This window comes from Lytechinus variegatus, chromosome 15 (assembly GCF_018143015.1).
Source record: "Lytechinus variegatus isolate NC3 chromosome 15, Lvar_3.0, whole genome shotgun sequence".
Lineage (NCBI taxonomy): Eukaryota > Metazoa > Echinodermata > Echinoidea > Temnopleuroida > Toxopneustidae > Lytechinus > Lytechinus variegatus.
Genome location: NC_054754.1, coordinates 12857504 through 12878639, shown reverse-complemented (window position 1 = coordinate 12878639; position 21136 = coordinate 12857504). Strand labels below are relative to the sequence as shown.

Sequence of the window (21136 nt, the reverse complement as noted above, 5' to 3'; positions counted from 1 at the left end):
AACTTGCACAAAATTTTCAGTGATGCTTGATTACTATTATGTCCAAGTTTCATGAATCAGATCCATAAACTTTCAAAGTTATGATGGGAATTCAACAGATATCCCTAATTCGGCCAAAGTTCATTGACCCTAAATGACCCTTGACCTTAATCATGAGACCTGAAACTTGCACAAAATTTTCAGTGATGCTTGATTACTATTATGTCCAAGTTTCATGAATCAGATCCATAAACTTTCAAAGTTATGATGGGAATTCAACAGATATCCCTAATTCTGCCAAAGTTCATTGACCCTAAATGACCTTTGACCTTGGTCATGTGACGTGAAACTCATGCAGGATGTTCAGTGATACTTGATTAACCTTATGTTCAAGTTTCATGAACTAGGTCCATATACTTTCTAAGTTATGACGTCATTTCAAAAACTTAAGCTCAGGTTAAGATTTGATGTTGACGCCGCCGCCGTCGGAAAAGCGGCGCCTATAGTCTCACTTTGCTTCGCAGGTGAGACAATAAAAAATATTTTTTTGAATCATACAAAAATGCATATTTAACCTATTTCTGTATGTTTAAGTTAGTGGAACTGTTTTAAACATGTGAACTACTGCAGAACAAGGCTCAGATTGTACCAGATAGCACCAAGCAACCCAACCTTACATGGCCCTAAGGCAGGTCTAAACCCTTGTCAAAAGGTTTGAGCGCCTCGTTCTCGAGACGTGTGCTACATGCACATAATTCGATGTCACTCATTTCCAAAAGTTGAGTCTCTGCGCTCTCAAAGGTTTAGTCTCCTTTAAGCTCAATCCCATGTCCCAACTCATCTGAGCCTCGCTCTCGTCTATGATTACCCACCAAATCTGATGTAACATTGCTTTCAGTTCTATGCATGCTTTACCCTGGCCACATCTTGTTTTCAATGATAATCTTCAGTCCCACGCATTCAGTTTTATGTTGCAATGTAGGAGTCAGAGTTTCTTGATTTTTTGCTAAGAGGCTGATCATCCTTCTCGTTTTCTTTTGTATGAACACACCGGGCGAACGTCTCGGCTACAAGCAGAGGAAATAGCATGGTCGCCTCACCATATACCTGTATTAGACAAATAAATCAAGAATTTAAATAAGCAAGTTTTAATTTCTGTATTTGATCTAAACAATAGAAATTAGCATTCACTAGCCTAACTGAATACACAGATGCATATCATGCATGGTCATGGATACTATATATTTGTGATATACTGTAAGACAAATAAAAAAAATCTTGCTTGTGATAACAACCTAAATTGCAAGAAAAATTTAACAAAAACCCTGGAAATACATTATCATTCATTGAAAAATGTGTACATACAAAGTAAAAAGTGAATTCAAGAAAATGTGGATGTTAACATTTCACAAAAATATTTTATGACTGTTAGAACTGGAAAATTGATTGATATTATTTCACATAGTTCTTGTATCATCCTACACCTGTAAAGACAAAGATCTGTATTTCTTATGGAAATCTGATAAATAAAAGATAAAACGTACATTTCAACCTTACATAATTTTTTTTATATTAATTTCTGAGGTTCTGAAATCTTTTTTTTTTACTTTACAAAGAATTTTAATATATGGGATAAAATTTTGTTGATTTCTATAAATGCCATATTCAACTAAAAGACAATGGACAAAATTCGCAAAATATGGTTTTGAAACCATAACTTAAGATCATTGTTTGCTCAAATTTTATATTTTGATGTTTGAATTAGTGTAATAAGAGAGGGGTCAACAGATATTAAGTCACATGGGCCTAAGTTAATCTTTGCTAAGGTATGAACATAATGATCCCACGATTCTAAAGAAATGAGTCTGCTGATTATAAATATGAAATAGTAGAAAGGGTGAATGCCATAGCAACAGGCATAGGCTTACCCCTTTGGCATTCATTTATTACCCTTTCTCAACAATAAAAAGTTATTAAGTTTCCAACCATCTTTGAATATATGGGTCAACGACCACAATGATTTTTTTGTTCAGTCCCACATATTGAATATTGTGTTCTTACCTTGACTGGAGATGCAGTCATCTTGATCTTTCCCCATGAGATTGCTTCATCTGGTCTAGCTCCTGCATCACATCCATCAAACTCCTGAGCCGTGTTCAGAAACACACAAAAATCCGCTCCATTCCTCTGCAAAATGGAAGAAGAATGCTGTACAGAAATTTCAATCTATCGAAAAATGCATGACCTGAATACCTCAACATGAAATCAATTAACATCATTAATTAAATCATTTTTCCATCAAATAATTTGGAATCACTGGTAAAATTGATGTTGGGAGAGGTTTAGAGTTTTTCATGGGAGTTTGTATTATCGAATAAAGGCATGTATACATTACATTATCTGTCATTTTCTCACTGCCATAATCGCCACATTGAGCATTAACTTTGAGTGTCTATAAAATAGAGATGGATGGTAGTCGTATAGCTGTTTTAAATCAGGGGTTCTGAAATATTGGCATGTAAAACATTTCAAAGCTAGCTGGAAATCAAGTAAGCTGTACAAAGACCTGTTTCATTACTGGATAACTTGCTTATTTTCTCAATCACAGAATTATGATTATATTTTTTTTCACTAGAATTATCTGGTATATGATATTGTTTATTCATATTATGTAAACTTTTCAATTCAGTTTTCATATGAAAGGAATCACCAATATCTATCAAATATTTTCTACAATGAATCACCATAAAAGTTCTGTTCATATCGCAATGTCATTTCTTACAGTTACGGAATGCTGTACATTTTGAATGGAAATCAAAACCAATTTAATGAGGATATTTTCTCTAGTTTGTTGCTGAACACTTTTATTCAGTGTGCTTAAGGACCTAGGAGGGTGTTTAGCACCCTTGAGAGATAAAACCTCCTTTTTTAATACATACCATCAGATTTGCATTACAAATATGATGTTTGACAAGCCCACCGCCCAAGATGATCATTCCTGTATGTGCTGCGTATACTGCCTGGCTATTCATTCTCCTTACATCTGTGTGATTTATAAAAAAAGGAACCAGTAATGAAATACAACTTTATCATCTGAAGATAAAACTTGAAATTTCTACAAGCATTTACTCCTATTCAAATTTCTCTTACATTAACAGAGGATAGGTGTTTTTGAGTTTTGTTTTTTTTTTTGTTAAGAATATGCAATGTGCACATTTTCTAGAGCAAATAAGTGTAATGAATGACAAAATGCCATTGAATTTCTCTAAAAAGCAGTCACAAACCATAATTACATTTTAAATTTTAAGAGATAATCTTTCCACATTGATTGAGTCCTGAGTTTGAAGCCCAAAAGTCTGTCGAACATGTACCTATACAGTAAGTATCAACATTTATTTGCACATTAGACACAGCTGTCATGATATCATTCTAAATTTTCTGTAGATACCTATTTCGAGTTGACTAGCATGTAGTACTATCAAAATCAAATTCTTATTCATTCTTAGCTGAGCAAATTTTTTTTTCAGAGTGATCAAAGTGACACCTTCATCCAGTAGGGGAAGGTGGGGTAAGTTGTGACACTTTTTGCATTTTGCATGTTAGAGTTGATATGACTATTATATTGTAGAAATAAGTACCTTGCCTTTAGATTTGATTCTTGGGAAACGTTTTTCACATATATATAACTTTCTACCCCCACACTGAAATTCATTGTGACCTTTGAAAAAAACGATGTCAAATGGCTCAACTTGCCCCATATGTGGGGTAAGTTGTGCCACCTTCTGGGGTAAGTTGGGCCACAAAAACTATGTACAAAATGTATGCGGGAAGAAGCAGCATGACAATTTTTTATTTCAAGTCTTTTCTCTTGCTAATTTTCTATAAATACTAACATCCGCTAAAAGTAAAAGAACTGTCATGTGAATTTACACCTTTCTGCCTGCATATCAAAGGCTTTTCAAGTTTTTCTTCATTTTTCACTCTTATTACCATAAGAATTACCATGGCTCAACTTGCCCCATGTTGGCTGGCTCAAAGTACCCCTGTCTGAACTTAATGCGATATTTTCACATCCACTCATTTCTTATGCATCCATCATTTAAAAGACTATGAAAAGAATGAAGATCCATACCTGGTCTAACAATATTGCTATTATTTCTTTATCATATTTAAAGATGTGTGTGGGGAAACAGCACTCCACTATTTTACACCCCTTTTTAGTTTTTTGCTGAAATTTGCATTTTTCCGTCTAAAAAAAGTATTTTTGTTTCAAAGTGGAAAACAATATAGTTGGGTAAATGGTTATGTAATGGGTCATCAATACATGACACCACCACAATGTCCGACTCATTCATTATTGGCCTGGAGGTGGTGGCACAACTTGCCCCGCCTTCCCCTACTCAATTTCCAAGTAAAAAAAAGATGGTTCCAAGGTAGGTCAAATTGACATAAAAATTCCTACAGAGAACCTTGTGACATTACATTCCCATTGAAAAAAATACACACATTCGATACATAGAAACAGTCAGTGCCTGTCTGTCGTTTCAGTGTGATGTACAGACCCAGTCGGCAATCTTTGAGCATAGTTTTATACTTCATTTTACACTCGAGCAACAACAAAGGAAATGGTCCAGTGAATGTTCTCCTATTGTTCTGGACCCGAGTGTAAAAATCGAGTGTAAACTATGCTCAAAGATTGCTGACTACCACTGTAGTGGTTCGGACTCTCGCCCTGTAATCAGAGGGTCGTGTGTTCAAAGCTCACAGCAGCCTAGTGCCCTTTGTAAGGGCATCAATCCACTCCACCCATATGGACATGAGAGTCATTGTATCTAGTCCAACTGGAATACTCCCCAGGGAATGGATGATGTGTACGTGTGTGCGAATGACTGATGAATCCAATGACCAGGGTAACAATAAATCTATAAGCGCTTAGATACATAAGCACTGGTCATTTTTTTTGACAAAAGATTTCAACAATGATTGAATTCGCAGCTGAATTTTTTCTTTTCTTTTTTTTAAACAAATGCACACCAAGTTACCAATAATGCATATAGCATTTCCATTTATTTGAAGGCAGGATAAAAGAGCATTGTACATTGAATACTTTGCTCACGGGCATAGGTGCCGCGGCCGGGGATCGAACCAGCTGAATTAGTGATTTTCATTCTTAATCCTGGGTCCCATAACACAAAGGTTAGCGATTAATCATATAATTGATTTTCACGATTGATTGTACATGGTAGTCAATGCAATTATCTTAATAAATTGTTTAAAGGTGATTGCTAAACTTTGTATTACAGGTCACGGGATATTAAACTCTATCTAAGTATTAGAGTGGATCCTGGGGGGTGTTTCACAAAGATTTAAGTACGACTTGAGAGTTGCACTTAAATACCGAGTTGAGTAAGGTATGAAAGGCTTGACCGCATTGGTCAGATCGTGTCAGGACACCACTAATGCGTAGCTATTAACAAGATCGCGCGTTGCATATCATGTACGCATTGGCACTTAAGTGCGACTTAAGTCATACTTAAATCTTTGTGAAACACCCCCCTGATTACATACCTTCAATGATATCTAATCTTAGACCAGGGTTCTTGTACGAATGAAAATAAAGAATATCCCCTAATGAACCGTCTGTTAGAGCAGGACTAAACACAGGAATGTTATTCTGAAAACGAAAGAAAAAAGATAAAGAAATAATTTCACTTCCAAAATAATAATCAATAAATTGAAACTGTATGTGCAGATTCACATTTAGCAGAAATATGGCCAATGTTGCCCTCTGTTTTTGTGTTTTTGTATAGTATTCCTATGGGCAAAGCGTGGGGAGGGAACATGGCAAATGTTTAGCCAGTTGGTCTCAGATTGAAAGTGGCGAGCAAAATATGACATCTATTAATCTCCTAAAATGCCTTGGATAGGTAATTGTGTTATATATATATATATGGCATATTCATAGAAATCATATTTAAATATCATTAAAACATTTTTTGGGGGTAAGTAAAAATCAAATGAGTATTCAGTGCTACATTGTAAGTGTGTAAAATTCACATTCTGAAGACCATTTTTTTCTTATTGGAATTATGCATCATGCAATGTACCATTATTCCCTATTATAATGACCCAATGCTTAATTTTTCTCTTCAAAGTCAAAGCTTTTCAAAAATCTTGGTTAACTTGAATTGATATCCTTGTAAATGCCCCAGAGAATGAATATGAATACTAGACATATTATGTTCCCCAATTCATCTGACTGATTTTGGTATTATCAGTCCACTGATCATGGGGCTATTTCATCAAGAGTTAGAACTATGGCAACTTTTCTATAATAGCAATTACCATGGTAACAGGATTCAGCGGCCAATCACACTGAAGGCTTCTTTGGTAGTTACAATAATGATCAAAGTTGTAATATGAAAACAGGCCCCAGGTTTAAGGAAAATGAAACAACTCAAACAAAAGAATACATTGGACAGAGTGGTGTACCTTGTATGCCCAGTAGTAGACAGAACTTGGATCATCAATTTCCTTGCCTAACCTAGCAATCATCTTGGATGGTGTCCAGTTGATACCCTGTAATATAAACACGCAACTGATATGAATGCAATCAATTAAAGATTAAGGAAAGTGAGCAGTAATAGTGGCATAATTTATCATGAAAATGGAGATATGCCAAAAAGTTGTGCATTTGTAAAAAGATGAATTCACGCATGTGGTCAAGCTCCTAATGCACTTGTGATATCATGGCAAATTTCAACCTTTCATTTTGCTCAACCACATTCCACCACCCCCCAAAAGTCATATATAAGCATTGTAACATGTTTACTGAATATTATCTGCATGCAACTGAGAATCCACCCAGTTTAATAATTATCAAACCAACCTCAGTGTTCTGCTCAATCAACATCTGGTCCAAGATCGGCATGAGCCAGTCCTCGAACTTGCAGTAGTTCTCGTTCGGAACCAAGAGATTACCGATACGATTGATGCCCTTTGGTCTCAGCTCACGACCTTTCAGGCTGAAATCCCCAATGTAGGTATCTCCTAAACATTTAATGAAGTCTTCTTCAATGCCTCCAGCACTAGACACTATGCAATCAACCTTGAATGGAAGAGGGAGGGGGGGGGGAATGAAGAAGATGACATTGAATGTCGTTAAGTTGGGCTTACTGTCCATGCAAAATCTTCAACCTTCCTAGTAGTTTTGTTTTACATAAATCATGCCTCACAGTGAATGTTTGAAATTAAATTCTAAAGTCAACATATAGCCATCATATTTTGCATTTCTTTATTTGTGAAAAGACTCAACATTAAAATTACGCAGTGCCTGAGTACGATCACAGGGGTAAGGGGGGGGGGGCAAATTACCCCTCCATATAGGACCACCCAAAGAGTTAAAGAAGTAGATATTTCTGTAGATGCTTTCATACCAAACAAATTGTATTTTGTAATGAAAAATATGTACTACTAATGTCAATTTACATATACGATATGTATTTGAACTTGTAAGGGTGAAGAGAGAGAAGGGGAGAGCTTCAGTTTCTCACCAAATTATGTTGTGCCAAGAATCTAAAGGTTTCTCTGAGTCCTGATGAGATGAGGTTAGATGTGTAACCGAGGAAAATGGTACAGTTTGACTTCAGTCGACCACAAGGGTTAAGTTCAGCTCCTTTCTTTGCTTCCTCTTCATCATATCCTTCCTCTTTCTTTGATATCTGAAGAAAAAAATCAATTATGAATTGCGAGAGCACATATGGTATTAGATGATAAATATTCTGGACCCTGTTCCATATAAGTTACTATCATAAGAAGCTTTCTCTCCAATGTGAAATTTTTTATAGAATCCTTGCTTTTGATTGGCTGTTCAGCAGCGTTATATGCTTTTCACACTGTACTTTTTTTTTACTTAGCCCCAGGAAATTGGTGGGGCTAAGGGGGGGGCCTAAGCCCCACCAATTTCCCAGATTAGGCTTTAATAATAGCCCACTTCGTTTTCACACTACGTAAATAGCAGAGATGCCAAGTTCAAAGACCAGCTATGCGTGAGATTTTCTGTGAATCTGAGTGAGATCACAGACATTGTATACACTGCATATGGGGAGAGGCTGTGATAGTTGCGTGAGACAGAGATATGAGGGGATGAACAAGAGTCCAAAATGCTTGAGTCTCACGCATAATGCGTGAGACTTGGTAGCTCTGAAATAGCAGAGTGAGCACGGTAAATAGTACGGTACTATCTGGCCCTGCAAAAAGCTGGGTTAGCCGGCTCATTGTGGTGCTAGCACCACAATTGCGGTGCTAAGACATGCAGTGTGAAACAAAACTGGGCTGAAGTGCGGCCAAGCAATAGTCAATCACAGAAGTCGAAATTGCGCGTTAATCACGCTCTGTATGGTAAATATTCAATATTCATGAGCTGTGGGATAGTCCGGGGTTAAGGCGTTAACCCCAGCAAAGCAGATAGTACGGGGATAAGAAAGACAGTATGAATCCAGAAAAAGATAGTATGGGGTTAAGGAAATGCAATGTGAAAAGCATATTACAATAGTAGTATACAAATAGCGAATAGGCATGAGTGCGATGGTGCGAGATTTCGCATGAGGTGAAAGAAAGATGCTCTATTCAACGAGGCGTTAGCCGAGTTGAATAGAGCGTTTCTTTCTTTCACCGAATGCGAAATCTCGCACCATTGCACGAATAAGAATATTCGCTATTTGTGTTGTACAACGCCTCGGAATCTAGCGAAAATATGAAAAAACACAAGAGTTTTTCCCTCCAGTAATCTATGAAAAGGGAGCAAAAATATTGAAAACAAAAAGCAAAATCCCACAAGCCGGGCCCACAAGCGCACATGATCTTGGACAACATTGCGCATTTAGCCAGCGGGCTGTACGCGCATTGTTACCTTATTCAATGAAATCGCATTGTGACGTCACCTCCTAAAGCCGTGCAATGGTACATTTTGGATGGTACGTCTTGTGTGCAACGGTACGAATGTGTGACATTCAGCCTCCCATTTGATCGCGTACAACAAGCTAAGTAGGCGTTGTACAATAACCACTGGCTGGCATAGTTACCATAATAATAGTATTAAAAATTCATACAACAGGTATTACAGGTCCCTGATTGTTTTTCAAATATACGAAGGCATTACGTACTTGTACCATACTCATTTAGCATTCCTGTTATTTTCTGGTTCCTTTTATCTTTTTAAATAATTAGGTAAAACAATGTTCTTGGAATAAAGATCAAGTTCAAGGTGGCTGAACATTGTGAACTGGAAGAATCTGATAAAAACCCTTTTGTTTGAATATTTTTACTTGAAAATCAGATTTTGTTTTATCCATTTGGTGTTTTTGTTCTCTGCATGTACAACTTGCGAACCCAACCACAACATAAACACGAAAGGGGGAGGGGGCACTCAAATTATATTTCGATAGGGGTGTGCCTCACAAAACCCTGAAATGGGGGTCTAAGATACGGGGTCTTGGGAATTAAATACCGGGCGGTGTGAAAAACAGGGTCTACAAAACAGGATCGCGGTACAGTAGGTATAGTGCACGCTGGCACTGTGCATGTATATGGGTGCTAGCGGTGCATGGAGCTGCTAGCAGAGGCAGTTGTGAAGCCATGTGTGCAGCTCTCGCATGCAGAGATGCCAAGTTAAAAAAAATGTTATGCGTGAGATTTTCATGACTCGGCGTCTCTGCGCGCGCGTGGCCAGTACGTACACTCGTACGTTGCGAAAAGGCGCACGCGCAACGCGCGCGCCTGAGATATGGGCTTCATCATCATATCGATCCATACTACAAAACCATGCAATGCACGCACGCGATTCATCGTATCACGTACTAGCTGTGCGCTGACTGCACTCTCGATTCGTCTCGCGTGCCGGGCTAGACGCGAAGGCGGTCGGCCAGTCGTATAATCTAGCGAATAATGCTACCTTTTCTCTCTTTTTTCTGTTGGGTCCCGATGCGTGAGAAAAATGGGTGCCATGCGTGAGATCGTGAGACGGACCCTGAATGCGTGAGTCTCACGAACAATGCGTGAGACCTGGTAGCTCTGCGCATGCGGTGCTCGCGCTGGACAATTTTGGCAGGGCTGAGAACTGAGATGTTTCGTAACGGGGGTCTTGCGAGCGGGGTGGGGTTACTTCTGAATGGAACTTTTGTCATTCTGAGTTATCTAGAGGACTGAAAATTAGGTCTGGAAAAGGGGATCATCAAATCCGCACTTCCTTGTACCGCCAATTTATGTGAGTGCCCCTCCTCCCCCCCCCCCCCGGAAACCTAAACTGCAGACACAGACCCGGATTGAAAATTTACTGACAAATGGGTCTTGATTGACAAAATACTCAAATAAAATACAATGAAAGGGATCTTCTAGACCAAGTCCCAGCCTGAAAGTTTAGCTTCATATTCAGACAACTTTCTGCGAGCAAAGCGTTTGCACAGCAAACTCTAACTCATCTTACCCCAAACAGAGAGATTTATACCTTTTATATTTTAGCTCTCCCTTTAGTTATTTGTTTAAATGAGATCTGAGGGAATTCACTTGCAAAACATACCATCTTTTGAATTTCTTCTATAGCCAGTCCTAGATTTGTAGCTTGGAATCCACATGTCTTGAAAGATTGCAGAAGCTTGTGATAATCAATGCCCTCATTGAAATCATAACCTTTGACCTTTACCGAGCCTTCTGGCATCTCGGAGCTCTGGACCAAGACAGCCGATGTCGCTACATCTGGAGGTGCAGCCATTTTAAATCACATTTAATCCACAGTTGAGTTTAGTGACTTTAGTCTGTATTAAAGACAAGAAGGAATTACAAGTATTTGATTGGATGTGACTTGACTTTGTAGAGTGGACAATATTGATCATCATGGTCATTTTTGCAAACCTGGGTCCCGTAGCACAAAGGTTAACGATCAATTGTATGCTTGATTTTCACAACTGATTGTACATTGTAATCTATGCAATCAATTGTAGAAAAATGTTCTACGATCATTGCCAAGTTTTGCGTTACGGGCCCCAGGTCTGTGCACCGACTAAAATATAAATCAAATTCTAAACTGGTGCCAATCAATCAACCAACCAACCATCGTTCAATCAATATCTTAGTACTAGCTAGATGGAAATCAAATACAAATTAAAATTAATTAGCAAACAATTAAAAATATAGGCTCTAAATGCAGTCAGCATGGTCAGTCCCAGACTCCCACTCATCCTATATTGAGTCATACTAACACTGTAACAGAGGTATGCTGCAATGCAAGTATTCCCAATTACATTTACAGTTAGTCAGTTACACTGTAATCTGCTAATCAAATTGTGCGTAGATAATCTCGCACAACTCTATGTGCTATACCTACGGATTTAGTTACTGTGCAATTCGAAAAACTTTAACACAGAATTGTGATACGCCAATTAGATATGTGTGCACAAGAATTGCATATGCGCGAGATCGCACATTCCCATGCCATGTCATGAACAACATTGTCATGACCTGGTTAATGCTGTTTGTGTAATAATCCCACCAACAAAACGGGTAACATAATCTTAAGCAGAGTTGAATATACTGGTGACTTATCTGAGGATAAATCTCAAGGTGCCCAGTGTAAAATAACCAATAAACTCACTAGTACAAGTATAACGTTACATCGCCATCTAGTCTGGTCTGTTAGCGTCAAAAATGCCCTACTTGTGGACACGGTGGACAAAAGCATGATTTTTTCTCCAGACCTTTGTTTATGTATAAGAACTAAGAATGGGGTATGCTCCAAAAAATCTGGCTGCAGGAACAGTGAAAAAATGGGTGAAAATGTCAGAATTTATGAGTTCAGATTTGTCTGATATATAGACTAGCGCTAGTGCAAAACTCAATAGCAGTGCATTATTTTGCATTGAATTAGTTCTTGAATTCAGACCCTTTTTGAACAGATCTTCTGTTTGTCCTCGTATCTCAATGCACCAAATATCTGAATGAAGATGCTAACCAAGCCGAAGGGTGACGATGGAGGGGGTTGAATGTTGGTGTGTGTGTACATATTTTGGTCTTGGGGTAAAGGTGTGGAAGACACATTTTTTGCATGTGTTGGAAATTGTGTTGCCATGGTAACAGTGTATTATTGCAAAAATAAGGTAAAAATCTTGCAGTTAGAACCACTTCCTCTGTTTTTAACCGATTCTCATGAAATTTGGCACACACATTGGTCTTGAGGTGAAGATGTCTAAGACACACTTTTGTGTGTCTTTCAGAAATCTTGTTGCCATGGTAACAACATATCTGGTGAAAATTGGGGAAAAAACCTTACAATTCAAACTGTTTCATCAGTTTTCAATCAATTTTCATGAAATTTGGCACACACATTGGTATTGAAGTAAAGATGTACAAGGCACTTTTTGTGTGTTTCCAAAATTGTGTTGCCATGGGAACAACATATTATATGGCAAAATTTAGGTAAAAACCTTGCAATTTGAACTACTTCATCAGTTTGTTGTTGTTGTTTTGAACCAATTCTCATGAAAAAATTATGGCTCACACATTGGCCTTGGGGTAAAGATGTGCAAGAACCTTTTGTCAGAGAGTGCAATGCCTTGGTAACCACATTTAGCCAGAAATATGGGGGAAAACTCATTGTGGATCAGTCTACTTCTCAGTTTTCAGCCTGTGCTCATAAAAGTTGACACAAATATTTATTTTGGGTAAAGATTCATATTCAGTATTAAAAGGGAATCAAGCCTTGGTCATAATGTTGTGTGCATGGAAAAAGGAGAAAAATAAGAATGGTGAAAGTTTTAAAGAAATCGGACAAGCAAAATAAAGTTATGGCTGCTTTGAAATTAAGATCCCTAAGGCTACTAGTATGTAGAATTCAAATTGGCAACTGGGTAAGTAAATTATGACAAGGGGTGAGGCTGCAAGGACAACGTTCCCATAACACTAGTTATCAGGATTTTTGGTTTTCTCCTAAATCCCTATTCCATTGGGGCCGTAATATAAACCCGGTAGTATGCTTTATGTCCTCATGAAAGAAAGATATAATTTGAAGTAAAACTTTTGAAAAAAGAAATTTTAGCTAATTAATTATTCCAGTACATGGAAGAGTGGTCCTTGCCTTCTTAAATCACTGTGACATCACACATGCGGTCAATTTGAAGTCTTCATGGGTATATTGATTACCAATGTTTATAACTTTAATATGTTCACAACTTTGTTATGGTTTGTCCGATATTGTTCAAACTTTGACCTATAAACTTGTCTGATTTTTCATTTTCCTCTAAAAACAAGTGTTTATTTGGGTTTGATTCCCCTTTATAACGTCATATAATAGCGCAGGGTATTAATCATCTTCAATAATATTTATAGGCTTTTGGGGGAGGCGGAGAAGGTCCTTAAAAACTGACAACATAAAAATATAGAAGGTTAAAGGCCATGACCATGAGGAACTTAAACACCCTTAAAAAACACCCCTTACATTTTTTTGTTGGGGGGGGGCTTTAGAAAATTGCCACATAAAGATTAAAATGAAATTATAACAACCAGGAACTTAACCCCCCCCCCAAAAAAAAAAGGGAAATCCTTTACACTTCAGCATATTAATTTAAAGCCTCAAACATTCTGCTTTGAAAAAAAAAGTTTCCGGTGTCCAATTAATCAATGTTTTATTTGAAGCATGAAGCAGGGGCTGCCACAGAAATATACTGAAAAAATTAAATGAAAGAAAATATAAGGCTAAAATCTATTGTGCACATAGGTATATTTATTATATGGTATGTTACTGAGTCATGGATTTGCAAGTGAATTTCTAAAACAAGTGCAGATATTTTGATATATATTTATATTTCTATAATAATTGGTTGCATGATTAAAGGTACACTTTAAAATGTCAGAAAAAATATACTTAGAGAGAGACAGGAAACAGAAAGAGATGGCATGGTGAAGCTCAAAATCAAGAGTGATGTGAAAGTTAAAAAGAAAGAGTAGGAACGGAATATGAATATGAATAAAAGACTGAGTAGGAGAATATAAATAAACAATGGTTAATTGGGTACTGTAAACAAATTTTTTATCAAATCAGAATGCATTAAGCTTCAAATGAATGGTCTGAAGTGCAAAGGACTCTTCTTACCTTTGAAGGGGGGGGGGCATTTTCTGCTAAAAAGTATATCAGCCCCCTATTTTTTTCGGGGGGGGGGTTAAGTTCCTAGTCATAATCCTTTAACTGTAATTTTAATGAGGTCATTTTCTAAAGACCCCACCCCCCGCAGAAAAAGAGTAATGTCTAGCTTTAAAAATGCATTGACCCCTGAGGGACAAAGGTGCTGTCTGGTTTGAGCATGGGGAAATAGAACTAAAAGTGGTATGGGGAGGGGTGCACATCTTGGGGAGGTGGAACTAAGGTTTGGAAAATCAGCTGTTGAAAGTACAACGGCTACACATTTTGTTTTGCTTGCCAGTGTTGGAACTCCTCTGCTTCAGCGGAAGGTTTCATATTCACCCAGTGTACCTCCAGCCTATATGCCCTTAAGGGGATGCGTTTTTTAAGAGTGTTTATCATTTTTATGTTTCTAATGGCCACTGCCTTTACCTTCTTTGATGTCAGATTTAAAGGACTAATCCTGCCCCTTCCCCCCAAACCCAGAAATATTAATGAAGGTGATTAATACCCCACATTTTAATGCAGAGAAGACATTTAGAATTTAATATGAATCTTTACCCTAAGATGAATATTTCTTCCAATTTTTATGAGCACTGACTAAAAACAGGGGAAGAAGTTTGATCCACAATAAGTTTTCCTACATTTCTGGCTATCATATGTGGCTACCCTGGTAATGCACTCTCTGACAAATGCAAAAAAAAGGTTCTTGCACATCTTTACCCCAAGGCCAATGTGTGAGCCAAATTTCATGAGAATTGGTTCAAAACTGATGAAGTAGTTCAAATTGCAAGTGTTTTACTAAATTTCGCCATATAATATGTTGTTCCCATGGCAACACAATTTTGAAAATGCACACAAAAAGTGCTATGTACATCTTTACTTCAATACCAATGTGTGTGCCAAATTTCATGAAAATTGATTGAAAACTGATGAAACAGTTTGAATTGTAAGGTTTTTTCCCCATTTTTCACCAGATATGTTGTTACCATGGCAACAAGATTTCTGAAAGACACACAAAAGTGTGTCTTAGACATCTTCACCTCAAGACCAATGTGTGTGCCAAATTTCATGAGAATCGGTTAAAAACAGAGGAAGTGGTTCTAACTGCAAGATTTTTACCTTATTTTTGCAATAATACACTGTTACCATGGCAACACAATTTCCAACACATGCAAAAAATGTGTATTGCACACCTTTACCCCAAGACCAAAATATGTACACACACACCAACATTCAACCCCCTCCACCGTCACCCTTCGGCTTGGTTAGCATCTTCATTCAGATATTTGGTGCATTGAGATGCGAGGACAAACAGAAGATCTGTTCAAAAAGGGTCTGAATTCAAGAACTAATTCAATGCAAAATAATGCACTGCTATTGAGTTTTGCACTAGCGCTAGTCTATATATCAGACAAATCTGAACTCATAAATTCTGACATTTTCACCCATTTTTTCACTGTTCCTGCAGCCAGATTTTTTGGAGCATACCCCATTCTTAATTCTTATACATAAACAAAGGTCTGGAGAAAAAATCATGCTTTTGTCCACCGTGTCCACATAATTCCGCTAACTGACCAGACTAATCGGTCGAGTTGTGAAGTCCGGGAAATTCCCTGCACGTGCACGGTGTGGTAGGGCAGAGAAGACAAATCTTAATTGAGATTTTCCTTGGGATTGGGATTTGTTTGTTTATTTTAGGATTTATCTTAAGGCATAGCGAGGCAGAGTTCAAGATCCGAAACTGCGTCTGCATAATCACTGGTGTACAAATGAGGGGGGGGGGGGCTTAGTACCATGGATCCACCCAGATTTTTACGACTAAGAAAAAGTAGAAAAAGCAAGAAAGGGAATTATTCGACCCCATGTCAAAATCTATCAAAAAATAGATTTTTGTATTAAAACCATTTTCTCGCTCGTTTAGTTAAATTAAGTTTACTCCAACGATGTTGTAGGACTAAGCCTGTTCATCGATCAAATTAGAATGTCTATTGATGCTCTCCTTATATGCACTACTTGTGTAGGCTGAAGAAAGAATACAAAAATAATTTGGCAGGGGGTTTCTGAATTTCAGAAAGAAAATCACATGCCTAAAAAGTTAATTATTTGCTTTTTAAAAGCAGGGCCGTATCGTATACAGCAAAAAAATCCATGAAAAACACACGAAAATCGAAAATCACTCAAAATCATAGGAAATTCTTCTCCCAATGCTTATCCATTCTATTCTTAAAGGGATGCCGTCCAGGCTCGAGATATTTAAATCTCAATAAATAGAGTAAAATTCACAAAGCAAAATGCTAAATATGTGATCAAAATCGGATGACAAATAACAGATTTGCATTATTCTGGTGAAACAGCTAGTTCTAGGCATGTCTTCATGATTAGATGGGCTGATGATGTCATATTCCAACTTGTTCTTTTGTATTTTATTATATGAAATTTTTTTTTCTCCAAAATTTTACCACCAAGAACTATAACAATTGGATATTGACAACTGATTAGTGCATTAGTTATTCATTGCCCCAACTTAATGGAGGCACATAATTTACACATATATGAATAAATGAAACAATTATGATTTCATTACTTTGTGTTTAGCGTAAAGGGAAATTGGGGATATGACATCATCAGCCCATCTAATGAATATTCATGACGATGTGCATATAACTGTTTTCACAAAATATTGATATATACTTTAAAATTCAATAACTTCGTTATTTTATTTGTTATCCGATTTCGATGAAATTTTCAGCATTTTGCTTTGTGAATTTTACTCTATTTATTTAGATATAAATATTTTCAGCCCGGACCAGCCCTTAATATGCAATCACTGAACAAACAGTAACTACATCTTCTGGGAGACTTTTCCACACATTTATTTTGCCCCATACGTCATGTGTAGCCTTCTCAAAATTCTTACACTACTGCTGCATATTGGCCTATGTTTGTGGGTTGGATAGGCAGGATTATTGTCCGATTATTGGGGCTATAGACTATTATATAGGGAAAAGGGGGAAACAAAAAAAATAATGATCAACTCGTTGGAGAACTTGGGGTGTCTTTCATTTTATTTTGACTCACTATACACTCACTGCCCGATTGTTTCGTTTATGCCTATATAAGAGGGAAGCGAAATGACATTTTTGTGATAATTATACATCAAAAAGTAGGTTATCCTTTGAGATAAATTAGTTAACAAATTCGTAATAAATAAAATACATATTCTAGATAGGAAAGTACTTTTGCTAACTTAACATAATGACGACTGCTGTAAAATGTATAGAGTAGTGAATTACCACATTTTCATTCAAGCCTATATCCACTGTTTAGAATGTTGCATTATGGGCTAAAAACCTGACCAGGTTTTGAGTAGGCCTTGTAGTATAGAGGAATTGAGGTGGTGCTGAGGCTACCACCGTATGGTTCGCATCTATACTACTTTAACGAGAGGATTTTAAAGGGATGGTCCGGGCTGAAAATATTTATATCTTAATACATAAATTATAATTCACTGAGCAAAATGCCGAAAATTTCATCAAAATTGGATAACAAATAAGAAAGTTATATTATTATGGGGGGGCACCAGCAAAATTTTTGAGTCACTTAGTGAGCGCGCTTTGCGCGCTCAGTTGGTAGGTATACTGGCCTAATACAGACATTTTAAGTACAGTGCATTAAGCGGATATGTATGTCACTGATCAAATAATGCGAGCGCGAAGCGCGAGCTGAAAATTTTCGATATTCAGTCCCAAAAAGGGACATTATAAGCAAATCTTTTTAATCATAATACGTACCTGTCTCGCTAAACAAACAATGCGAGGACGAAGTGCAATTTGATTTTTTTTAATATTTTGACCCCATACAGGGATATTTGTGATTGATTGATTGATGGGGATTTATACGAATCCCCCGCTCTACCGACTGAGCTATCGCGCCTCCTTGAAGGACTAATTTTAAGGAATCCATTAAGAGTATAAATATCTTACCACAGTCATCTAATGCGAGTGTCAAGCACCTGCTGACTTTGTTAAATTACATCTAAACACACGAAGCACTTTCTGTAGTCGTAATCATGATTATCATACGCATCTCACTAATCAAATATGACAAGCCCGAAGCGCGAGCTGAATATTTAGGAAATTCAGATCTGAAGAGGGGCATTTCAGGGCTTGTTTGTAGGAATTCACTAAGACAATACGTATTTCACTAGCCGAATGATGCGAGCGCGAAGCGCGAGCTGAATTTTTTAAATATTCAGGTTTGACTTAGAAAAAGGGACATTTAAGGACTGATTTTAGAAATTCACGAAGAGCAGGCATGTATCGCCAATCCACTAATGCGAACGTAAGTACGGAAAGGAAATGTTTTATATTAAGACCTTAAAATGGGGCGATCACTTTAAGTAGTCATTTAAAAGACGCATATGTCACTACATAGACCAATGATAAGTCGAAGTGCGAGGAAATATATTTGGTGTATATTGACTTGAAAACGGGAGGTTTTAGTAGAGCAGGATTATATATCTCGTTAAAAAGACATTGCGAGCACCAGGAACAATGAAGACATAGGCCCGGAGCAAATTATGTTTCATAAAGTTATGAAAAATGTTTTTTTTATGCAATATAACATAATTGCCATTATAATTATAACGAACAATGATTTTTTTTTATGAACAATGATTTCTTTTTTCCCGCTACGTTTTCCTTCGTTTTTCCCTCTTTTTCTTCCTTCCCCGTTTTTTTTTGTGTGTGTGTGGGGGGGGGGGTCAGCAGATCGGGGAGGGAGGCACTTGTCATCCCCATGCCCCCCCCCGTAGTTACGCCACTGGGTGTAATCATGGAGCTACAATAGCTCTATGGTGTAATCCAGTCTTTGGCAGAGCGCGGCAGTGGCGTAGCTATGGGGGGGGGGTGGAGGGCACGTGCCCCCCAGAAAAAAATTGGCAGAGCAAAAAAAGGGAGAAAGAAGAAAAGAAAAAAGGAAAAGAAGAAGAAAGACAGAAGAAAAAAGAAGAGAAAAATAAGAGGTGGAAGACGAGTGAATGAAATAATGTGAGGGGAAGACTTGGAAAAAAAATCTTTCATGTTACCATATAAAATTTTTGCTTGCGCTTCGCGCCAGAATTATCTGTTCGATGAGATTCATTTCTTGCTCAATAGGCTGATATGGCGCAAGTTTTTAAGTCAATATACAAAACATATTTCAGCTCGGATATCGAGCTTTCATTATTTTTTTTCATTTACAAATTTAAATACTATGTAAAATGTCCGTTTAATGGTCTACATACCAGCATTTTAAGCTCACGCTGCGTTGTCACATTGTTTGATTTGCCAAGTTCATATTGTCTACGTGTATTCCATAATGTTCCATTAAACAAATGTATTCAGAATGTCCAGATTCTAGGTCTAAATCTAAAACATGCGCGATAGCCTGTATGTTGTTTATTCCAAATGTACTTAAATTATCAAGTTTCACATCAAAATATCTTATTGCCTGCTCACGCTTCACAATCGCATTATTAATAATACCCAATTGACTATATCCTATTAATGATGTACAAAATATGAATAGAGTGTCCTGCTTTAGGTCTAAAATCTCAATTTTCTTCCTCTCGCGCTTCGCGCTCGCATCAATTGTTTAGTTACATACCTATCCGATTTATTAATACAAAAAGTGCTTAGAATGACCATTTTTTTAAGTCGGAATGTAAAAAAAAAAATTGCTCGCGCTTCGCGCTCGCATTATTGAAATATATACCGTCTTCGTGGGTAACTGTAAGCAGTCCTTAACAGTCCCTTTTAGATAATGCTAGAACAGTTAATACAAATTTCTTCTCGTGCTTGGCGTTCGCAGTAACCATCTAGTTAGATACGAATCTAGTTCAGGATCACACATAACATTGCCCAGAACATTAAATTTCGGGACAAAGTACATGAAAGTAAAAAATAAAAAATCTCTCGCGCTTCGCGCTCGCACTTTTTTTTACAAGGCTCATGAGATTATTTCATGTTTAGGGTAAGTGTAGGTAATTGAAGACCGTAGGTAATTGGAGAACACTGAAGCTGAAACTATCCTGCCCTGCCTGCGCCTGGCTGTAATGTTGTTATAGCGCCATTTACAGTTTCTACAATACTTCTGCAAGATCACTCTGCTTGTTTACGATACAGGTCGTCATTTAGTGCAGTAAAAAACTCCGAAATAGGTCAACATGGTCAAGGTATGAAATTTTCATCTTAAAATTTTGCTCTGGTGTAAAAATGCATTTTTCAAGGAATGTTGCAGCGTGTTCACATAGTGAAGAGGTGATCGGTAGAAGTACTTCCAATAGGAAGTTTTGTAAGTGGGCTAGCCACATAAACACTAAAAACGGCCACTGTGTGTTGTGTATGGGTGATAATGTGGCAACAATGAACTGGTCAGTCCAATAATGTGTGTAGGTAATGGGGGACACCAACATGGCGACTGTTTGTTATGAATGGCAGGTGTCACAGGAAAGTCCTTGACCTCCTGCTGGTGGCTTTATTGTGCTTGTGGGGAATGAAATAGCCCCCCCAAAAAACATTAATTGCATTTAAAGCATCTTTTATGTTAGTAATGAATCTAAAAAATGACTGCAGAAATAAGAATAAATATAGGCCTACTTTCCTTTCTTTTTTTCTTCAGAAAAGTTATTCTTAAAGCCCTTCAGAAAATTTATGATTTAAAGCATCATTTATTAATGCAAACAAAAAGACATGTTTTCAACCACATCTGGTTCATATTGTTTTGAAATGATGTTAAAATCATTAGCTACATGTATTTCTGTAAGAAAAGTGTTTGAACTTAGCATGACAGTCCCATTTTTACTAAAGTTTTCTTGCAAATAACATGATTTGTAACTGTCCCTCATTACCTACACATGTAGGTAATGAGAGACCTTTGATGATGACGTTATTAATCCTCATTATCTTATTAATCAATTAATTTGTGTTCACCATTTTGTTACCAAAT

The 21136-nt window shown here is 37.2% G+C and overlaps 1 protein-coding gene across 1 annotated transcript; it reads right to left on the bottom strand.

The window, feature by feature from the left end:
• Window positions 1-477: 477 nt before the first annotated feature.
• LOC121429019 (deoxyhypusine synthase-like) lies at window positions 478-15787 on the bottom strand. The gene is made up of 10 exons (XM_041625915.1): window positions 15734-15787; window positions 11627-11654; window positions 10556-10790; window positions 7533-7700; window positions 6869-7087; window positions 6472-6558; window positions 5548-5653; window positions 2919-3022; window positions 2041-2166; window positions 478-1086 (listed from the first exon to the last, which is right to left on the bottom strand). Exons 3-10 carry the CDS (start codon window positions 10745-10747, stop codon window positions 946-948), a joined length of 1143 nt encoding a protein of 380 aa, XP_041481849.1. The 5' UTR covers window positions 10748-10790; window positions 11627-11654; window positions 15734-15787; the 3' UTR covers window positions 478-945.
• Window positions 15788-21136: the final 5349 nt, after the last annotated feature.